The sequence below is a fragment of the Tursiops truncatus genome, chromosome 15 (assembly GCF_011762595.2).
Source record: "Tursiops truncatus isolate mTurTru1 chromosome 15, mTurTru1.mat.Y, whole genome shotgun sequence".
Taxonomy (NCBI): Eukaryota; Metazoa; Chordata; class Mammalia; order Artiodactyla; family Delphinidae; genus Tursiops; species Tursiops truncatus.
Genome location: NC_047048.1, coordinates 63518257 through 63527681, shown reverse-complemented (window position 1 = coordinate 63527681; position 9425 = coordinate 63518257). Strand labels below are relative to the sequence as shown.

General features: G+C 51.4%; 1 protein-coding gene across 14 annotated transcripts in view; it reads right to left on the bottom strand.

Annotated features, from left to right (window-relative positions):
• Positions 1–9425, bottom strand: part of EPB41L1 (erythrocyte membrane protein band 4.1 like 1) — a 55573-nt gene that overhangs the window by 4973 nt on the left and 41175 nt on the right. For all 14 annotated transcript variants that reach the window (XM_073792954.1, XM_073792946.1, XM_073792947.1 and 11 more), the window contains 4 exons: positions 7229–7315; positions 6381–6464; positions 4303–4383; positions 3881–3997 (listed from right to left, as the gene is read on the bottom strand). In XM_073792954.1, the coding sequence (XP_073649055.1) occupies positions 3881–3997; positions 4303–4383; positions 6381–6464; positions 7229–7315 (369 nt within the window). The remainder of the gene's footprint in view (positions 1–3880; positions 3998–4302; positions 4384–6380; positions 6465–7228; positions 7316–9425) is intronic.

Sequence of the window (9425 nt, the reverse complement as noted above, 5' to 3'; positions counted from 1 at the left end):
CACCTTCTGTATGTGAGATACCACCTGGTACATCATTGCTATGGACTGAATGTTTATGTCCCCCTGAAATTCAAATGTTGAAGCCCTAACCCTCAAGGTGATGGTATATGGAAGCGGGGCCTTTAGAAGGCACTCATAAATAGGATGAGTGCCCTTATAAAAAGAGACGTGAGACAGATAACTTCTCTCTCTGCTCTCCACCACGTGAGGATGGCTGTCTGCAAACCAGAAGAGGGTCTCACCAGGAACCAGACTGGCCAGCGCCTTGACCTTGGACTTCCCAGCCCCCATAACTGTGAGATATTAAGTGTGTGTTGTTTAAGCCACCCAGTCTACGGTGTTCTGTTATAACAGCCTGAGAGGACTCTGACACTCATAGATGTTGTTTAATTATTACAGCAGCTCCAGTTTATAGATTAACTCCATTTTGTAGGTTAGAAAACTGAGGCCCAGGCAGGTTCCTCTGGGCACACTTTCTGAGTCCAAAGCTGGGTGTGTTCTTGCTACTCCATTCTGCTACTTTCTGAGGATTTTTTCCTACAGTGCCGGCTTCACCTTAAGTTTCCTCATCGATTAATAAAGTACCTGCCCAAAACTCAGTGTACACATGATTCTGGGTTTGTGGGATATCTTCTAAAGCCCACAGACACTTCAGAAGGACCGGGGACATCTAAGCAATACTGTATGATCATGTATTTTTCTGTTTATTACAGCAGAGTCCAAACGGGCAGCATTTTGTTAGCTTACTTTGTGTTAATAGTAATCATGGTCATAATTAACTCTTATCGAGCACTTACTATGTGCCAGGCACGGTGCTTACTACTGTAGATGTATGATCTCAGTAACCCTATTAGATAGATACTGTGAACAGTCAGCGTGGTCAGGAGATTAAGGCCATAAGGCAGCTTTGGAGTCTAACAGATGAGGTTTGACTCTCTAACCAATTCTTTGTGTTCCCAGCTCTAAATCTGTGAGCAAATCGCCTAACATCTCAGAGCTTCAGTTCCCTTCTTTGTAAAATGAATGAGCAGGTGACAGTACTGCGCCTAGTGCACAGCCAGGTGCCTGGAAGAGTGTAAGGACTCCATAAGTTACTGCAATTGTTACTATGTCATTGTCATTTGGCTGATGAGGCAACACAGGCCGAGAAGGTTAAATAGCGTGCTCAAAGTTGCTCAGCTAATAACGGTCAGGACTGAGATTCGAGTCAGGGCTACCATCCCGGGTGCCAAGATGCATCCATCCATCAAACCAACATTTTTCAAGTACTTTAAAAAAGAGTTTTCTAATTCAGAGAAGACCTTTCCCCCAGAATCAGTGAGTTTGACTATACTAAAAGTCAGAGGTGGTTCCTACTTGGCGATAACTAATGGGAAAGCAGGTGGGCAGAAAAGGCAAGGGAGAAACTTCTGTTTCTCCAGGACAACATAGCAAGGTGACCTTTACAGAAGGATCCAAAAGAGAGAGAGAGCGTGTGTAGTGATGCGTGGGACAATGGCAACAAAGAAAGGACTAAAAGAGGGGCGAGGAGGAAGGACCGCAAAGGGAGCAGTGAGGTGGGCAGATGTGAAAGACTGCATGGGGTGGGCAGGACGTGGAGGCTGGGACGAGAGCTCCAAATGGCCAGGGAACGCGGGCGGGCAGGAGCCTGGGGGGCTGGCTGGGATGCCCCAGGAAAGACGAGGAGGAGTGAGACGGGGAATGGAGAAGATACGAGAAGCTAGGAAAGCAAACACACAGTCAGAGGACTGTGCATAACTGGAAGGGGGCTTGTCCATCTCTTCCTTTTGCAAATGAGGAAACTGAGACCCCAATGGCCACACAGCCAAGTCAGCAGGATGGCTGGGAGTGGAGTCAGGTCCTGATTCCCAGCACAGAGCTCTTTGCATCAGTGGCTCCTACACCTGGCTGCGTATGGACTTCCTAAGGACCAACGTATAAATAAAGATTCCCAGGTCCTGGCCCAGCACTTCTAAGTCAGACTTTACGGCAATAGTTTTCTAGTATTTGTGTTCCCCAGCTGATACTGCCAGCCCAGCACCAGCTTGGCAAGTGACCTACACTCTACCACTCTGAGATCTGGGGGACAGAAGCAACAGTAACTGGGCAACTGACAGGACAGGAGTGACAATTTACTTGAAAGTCTGAGGAAGGCTGGGAGGCAGGCTCTGCCCGTGATCAGTTTTTACATCTTCTAGACCAGCGCTGTCCAACAGAAATGAAGCCACAGACGGAATTTAAAATTTTTTAGATAATAGATTTTCTAGACAGTATTTTCTAAATTTTCTAGTATTTCTGGTTTTCTAAAATTTTCCAGCTATATAGAAAATTTTAATTTCTAAATTAAAATTCATATGTTTTAATTTACATGAAAAAGAGTAAAAAGAAACAGGTGAGATTAATTTTAATAATGTATTTTACTTAACCCAATATATCCAAACATTATCATTTAACATGTAATCGATATAAAAATTACTGAGTTATTTTATACTCCTTTTTCCGGCACCTAGTCTACCCTCAAGGTGCATCTCATTTCAGATTAGCCAGTTTCATGTGCTCAACAGCTGCGTGCAGCTAGTGGCCCCTACACTGCACAGCACAGAAAATCATTTCCGTCACTGCAGGAAGTTCAGTGCTTCTCCTTCTGACACGAAGGGGGTGGTAATCAAAGGATGAGAAAGAAACATTCTGTATCTTCCTAGAAAACACTGGGTTTCTTCATCAGGGAAGAGGACAAAAGGGAGACCTGCTGTTTGCAGGGGACTTTGAAATGCATTTATTTTTCATTGAGGTATACGGTGTGAAGTAAGTAAAGTATACCAATCTAAGTGTGGCGCTTGGTCCACTTTTACATACACACACACCCATGCAACCCCCCCCCCCCCCCCCCAGTTCAAGACGCTGATATTTCCAGCACCCTAGAAGTTCCCTTTGCGGCTCTTCCCTGTCAATGCCACATCCCAGAAGGAACCGATATTCAGACTTTGATCATCGCTGATTAGTTTGGCCTGGTTTTGAACTTCCTATGAATAGACTCACATTGTATGTACTTTTTGTGTTTGACTTATTTCATTCAATTCAATGTCTGTGAGATTTTGTTATTATCGGTCTGACCAAATTCAGTAAACTTCCAGACGGGCCAGAACCCTTCCCCGAATTTCATCTGCTAAAAGACCTCTCTCATTCCTCATCTCATTCCTCTTATTCACGAAGGCACTGATAGCCCTTCAGTGGAAAGAGTAAGGATTGGGGTCCCTAAGATTCTCGCCCCTGGTGGCCTGAGAAGGGTTTCCAATCTAGCAAGACAGATGGGATCGAGGGCTCTGGCCATCATATTCCTCCTTGGCATCAACTATACGTCAATTTAAAAAATTAAAAAATAAAAAAAAATTGGCACAACATTGTAAATCAACTATACTTCAATTTAAAAAAAAAAAAATTCCTCCCTGGCAACATCCAGTGACCGGTGATGGAGACAGAGAGTCAGGGACAGGAATGTGGCCCTGGGCCTGGCAGGACTTTTTCCGACTTCCAGCCTACAGGCAGTGGTCAGTGAGGGTACACTTGTCTCTGTCTGTCCCACCTCAGTACCCACTGTCAATCCTCTCTCCCCTGTTCTGACCACTTCTGGATTTACTTTTCTGGGTCTGGAGCCTGAAACCCCAAAGAAACCAAGGAACCAGCCTTCCTTCCCCTCTGCACTCTGATTCGTCATATCTGAGGGAGCTACCTCTCCACTTGGAGCCCCAAACCAGGAAGCTTGGGGAGGTCAGAGCTGTGCTGGGGACCAAGCCTCTTGGTGGGTCCTCAGATGGAAATGCCCCTCGGAGGACCTTGTTCTCTCCTCCATCTCGTGGCTGCTGAACCCCATGAGCCTCACCTGTGGCTTCTTGTCCCTCTCCTCTGGGGATGGGTCTGTTTCTCTGTATACGACAGCTTTGGTTACCAGCATGTCAGGATGCTGCAGTTTGGCCTCCTTGATGGCCAAAGCCAGGGCCTGGAGGAAAAGAACCGCAAAGTGAGGAGTCAGAGCATATGGAATACGGGAGAGGCCACGGAGACCAACAGGCCCCTCCAGCACACAGCTGAGGACCAGGAGTTAAGGGGAGAGGCCAGAGCTCAGGTCTTCTGGCTCCTTCTGACTCCCAGTCAGTGCCCCTTCCTTGAGGGCTTCTCCTCTGGACAGGGTCAGTAGGAAGTGGACATCTCTGCTCACAGATGCAGCCGCCCATGGGTAAACCAATATGGGGGCGCCCGGGGCCTGGGCAGTGCCACTGGGAACCATGCTCTGCATCCCCATACCTGGTCTTGATCGACATCTTCGTCCCCGGTGATGATGATCCGCTTCTCGATCCTCGTCTCAGAAAATCCTCCTTTCACAGTCTGCAGAGGGAGAGGGAGGTGAGGTCAGCCTTGGGTCCTGCTGGGGCAGCAGCCTCGACAGGGGACCGGTCCAAAGCATCCCTCAAGGGCAAGGCTGGAACCAGCAGTCGCCTTCTCTCCTGGCTCCCTCGGTTTTCTCCTTTTTCTGGTTTTGGGACTTCAGACTGCACATCTTGCCTGGCTGCCACCACTCCCCCAACTACCAAGCTGCCCCCTCTAGCTCTTCCAAGCCCGGTTCAAATGCTGTCACCCTGACCCTGGTGAGCGGTCCTTCCTCCGTCCTGCCTCGGTACTCCCTGAGCGGCACGTTCGTATCTCTCACGGTCCTGGGCCTCTCTGCCTTGTACTGACGTTGTGTGTGTGACCTGGCCCTGCTCACTGGGCTGGGGCTCACGAGGGCAGGGGCTGTGTTTTGTTCATCTCTGGATCCCCTCCTCCCCCACTCCCCTGTCCAACCTGACCAGGGCAGGTGCTAAATGCGGATTTGTCGAATGAACACATGAATGAAATGTGAATGGTGACAAGGTTCTACTTTAAATGACTTCCAACAATACTAGAAAACTGCATTGATGATGCTTATACATATGCTTAAAACCGCCACTGTTTTCCGAAGGGCTGGGGTTCGGGTGCAAGTTTAGAAGTAGAAGATAGGGCAGGACCTACTTGCTTGGCATATTAAAGGCGGGTGGTGGCTAAGGGAAACCCCAGCTGGGGTCAGGAGTGGACAGAAAGAAGAGGGGGGCTCCCAGGTGGCAGGGCTAGGAGGGACTTTGGGAAGAAGAGTTATCTGAGCTGTATGCAGTGGGGTGTGTGACGGAACACCTTCCCATAAAGCTTTCAGTGAAGTCATCATCGCTCACTGATGCTTTTGGTAGGAGTGGGTGCTTTCTGGGGACCGTGCTGCATGGGAGTGGGCAGGGCTGGGACAGTCTGTGCTCCTCAAGGGCCAGTGCTGCCTACCAGACTCCTCCTTTGGTGCTTGAGCAAAACCTCCAACTCATCCTGGCTCTCTGGCCTCTCTCCTCCAGGCCTCCATCCCTGCCTGGGCCCTGGCCACTCAGGCATGGACATGCTGGCCAGCCTGTCCTCAGCCCTCTGTCCTCACGGGCTAAGTCATGGCTGTCTCACCAGGAATGTCTCCCTTCTTTGGCCCCGCCTCTTCCTCCCCGCACCCTGCACCAGGCCCTCCATCCCTAGTCTCTCTATGGAGAGACTCTCTCTCTCTTCTTTCTCCCATCTGCCTGCACATCCTGGTGGACCTAATCTCCTCTCCTTAAACCCCTTTTCACTGGGTCACTCTCCATCTTGAAAACCTTGATGGCTTTCCAATGGCTCTCAGACTCAGACCCTCTGTTATCACATTTGTCCTGGGATCTGTCTTTTGTCTCTATTCTGCTTCCCCTACCTCCAGTCCAACCTAATTTCCCAGTTACGTCCCCTAGGTGCTGCTTCTTCCTGACAGAGACCACTTCTCCTGTTTCCCCATGTGCATTGCTTGCAGCCCCTCCAGCAGCCCTCAGCCCAGAGGCCAGCGTGAGGTTGATGCTCACTAACATTTGCTCAGTGAATGAATAAGTAAACACACGGTTTCTGTTCCCATCTTCCCCGTGGCTTAGAACGTCTGCATCCTCCCTCATGAGTCCGCCCTGGCTTTCCAAGACCCTATACAAACCCCATTTTTTCCAGAAGACCCTTCCTCATTCTTTGAGCCTTCCTTCAATCACCCCCCTCTAAATCCCTCTAGCACTTAGGATCTATAAGGCGCAAACGCCACGGTTCACAATTTCTTCCAAGGAGATGGTCTCATCCCCCCAGCCTGGCTGTCAACGCTGAAGGGCAGGTCGGCACCTAGGACAACCCTTATCACAGAACAAAGCTCCCAGAAACTGGGAACACCGCAGGTCTTCTCTGTCCACGTTACAAGGCAGAGCCATGGCAATGACCTTCCTGAGCCCCACAGCCAGGCTGGGGGCACAGGACATCCTGCTGCTACTCACTTTGGTAACATGGGTGGTGGTGGAAGTGGAGAGGGTTTCCGCGGTGGCGCCGTAGGTGCTGGTGAGGACATCTTTCCCGATGATCTGCAGAATATAACCACCCCCCACCCAGGGCTCAGGTGAGGACACTGGACTCTGCAGGACGGGGGCGGGGGTGAGGTAAACCAAGGGAGGAGTCGGGGTGTGGGGGGGTCCCATGAAGGTGAAGTTTGGAAGCCAAGATGCTTTGAGCCACTGAGTCTAAGAACTCAGGAATATGGGAATCTTCAGAATGCTAGACCCATGATAGCCTCAAACCTTGGAATCTAAGATTCCTAGGACCTGAGATTCCTGAGGTCCAGAATCCTAACAAGACCCTAGAATTTAAGAATCCTGGCATCTTACAAGAATGAACAGAGGGATCCAAGGTGGACACAGAGCCCCCCCAATCCCCCACCCTGTCAGGGCTGGGAACGTGCTCTCTCTGGGACTAAATGATGAAAACAACAGATCTGGAGAACACAGGAGCTGCAAGAGACCTCACGGCGACAGATGTGGGCGACTGAGGCAGCCACCAACAGAGCTGGGTCCAGAGTCCAAGCTTCTGGAGCCCTCGTCCATTGCTCCTCCTGGTCAGTAAGGAGAGCAGATGCAAAGCAGCTGTCACATCACAGGCACCACCAACGGATGAGACTCTAGTGGGGACCAGGGAGCCCTGTGGGCATCTGAATGTGATGCCGTTTCCTGGTGCTGCACTTAAAGGGGCAGCCTCCCACGCTCTACGCCGTACTTGCTGCAGGCCACCTGTGGACCCGCGTCCACATTCTCTGCCTGGAGTCCGCTAGCCTGGGTTGGCCCTGCCCACTTACCGGAGAAAGAGAACGGATTTCCGTGGCCACCGTCTGTGGGCCTGGGATCATGGCAGCTGCCCCCTTCCCGGACTTGAGACTGTTCTCCTGGGGAAACAATAGTGCTCAGAGGGCCAGGTCTCAGGTGGGCAGGCCCTCAGGATGGCTGGCGCACGTGGCCATGCAGCTCTCACGGCCACAAGGTTGAATAGTGCTTCTTCTCTCAGAAGCAGAGAGCTGAAGGCATCGTTCAGTCCAGTCTGCTCTTGTTCATCCCTCGCTCGCTCGCTCACACACGTGCTTACACACTTACCCACTCATTTAACAAACATTTACTGAGTGCCTGGCATTAGGGACACTGTGGTGAACAAGACGCGGTATTGCCCCCTGGAAGCACTAACAAAGGAGTCGAGACATCCAGGTTCTGGTCCTGGCCCTGCCACGTTCCAGCCACGTGACCCGGATGGAACCACTTCCGCTCTCGGGGCCTCATGGATTCACCTACATAAAGGGACCCCTGCAGTCTGTGTTCATCAGTGGTAACAAATGTCCCATCCTGGTAGGGGTGTTGATAACGGGTTGGTGGTGGGGGCTGTATGTGTGCCAGGGCAGGGGGTCTACAAGAAATCTCTGTACATTCCTCTCAATTTTGCTGCGAACTGAAAACTGCTCTCAAAAAATAAAGTCTTAAGAAATTTTTTAAAAAGGGGACCCCTGTCCCACTCTCACAGAGACATTATGAAGATAACAGAGGAGAAAGGGCTTTGCAAATGGAAATCTGTCAGGTTAATATAGGAGTACAGGCTGGCTACTAAGAACATACTAACTACTGTTTTCTGAGTACTCGCTATGTGCTAAGCATTGTGTTAAGGCTGCATGATCTCATTTAAGCCTCTGAACAACCATAGGAAATTGTTTTAATATTCCTGTTTTATAGTTGAGAAACTGGAAGGTCAGGGCATGTGAAGTGGCTTGTTCAAGCCCCCCGAAAGTGAGTGATCGAGTCTGGATTTAGACCCAAGTTGGTCAGACTCCAAATTCAGTGCACTCCTTCTGCCATGCCATTCTGCCCTTGGAACACTTGCCCTTGAGCCAGCTCTCCTGGTCCTACCTTGGAGTCTAACTGCTAGATACTCCTGGAATTGGCCCTAGACTTACTGGCCCACATCTGGAAGGGGCCCAGCTGCTGGCCTCTACCTCCTACTTCCTGCCCCATCTTAGGGATAAGCCTTGTCTGTCCTGGGGCCCAGAAGCTGTGTCCATTCTGCAGCTCCCCAGTGGGCTGCAGGGTAGTAGATCTGGACCTCTGCCTGCCAGGCGACAGGTGAGGACAGAAGCCCTCTGTCTTCGCCCCACCTTTCCCCGAGGCCTGCCTCCAGCTGAGGCTGTCGGTGGCCTGGTTACCTGGCATTCCATGCACAAGGCACTTATTTTCTCAGAGGCAGTCCCAGAATGTGGCCCAGCAGCAGGTCTTAAAAGGGCAGCCTTCTGGGCTCAACGCTTCCTTTCTCCCAGGGTAGGAAACAGCCACTAGCCCCTTTGAATCCTATTGTCCCTCCAGGCCCTTCTCCCCTCAAGCTTCTGCTTCTCCCATTGACCCCTCTTTCCCGGAAAAGCCTCACCTCCACCTTCACCCTGATGGGGACACAGGTCATTCCGAGGCACCACAAGGTGCCAGCTGCTCCGCCTGCCCCTCCTGTATCTTCAGCCAGTTCCCTCTCCCGCCTCTAGGAGGCGCAGCCCCTCTCCGTGGCTAAGGTGACACCGCCATCTCCGCCCCCGGCCCTTCCTCCGGCGGACTCCGGGCTCTCCTCTTCGCCGCCTCTGTCTGGGACGCCTCAGCCACTCAAGGCTTCCACTGCCTCATCGAGGCCACTGTCCCCTCTCGCTTTATCTGTAGCTCGGATCTTGCTTGAACCCTAGACTTGCCTAGACACTTTCCCTGGAAACGTCCCACAGGCGCCTCAGACTCATCAGACCCAAAATGGAATTCGCTGCCTCCCACCCCCAACACACACCTGCCGCTAAAGAGCAACCCCCCTCTGTGCTCCTTGTTCCTATTAGTGCTTCTCGGACTTGAGGGGTGTCACCTGGAGGGCTTGTGAAAACAGAGACCACCCCCCCCCCCGGGCCCCGCCCCGGAGCTTTTGAGTCAATAGGTCTGGGGCGGGGCCTGGGAATTTCCTCTCTAACAGGTTCCCAGGGCCAAGCTCGCTCT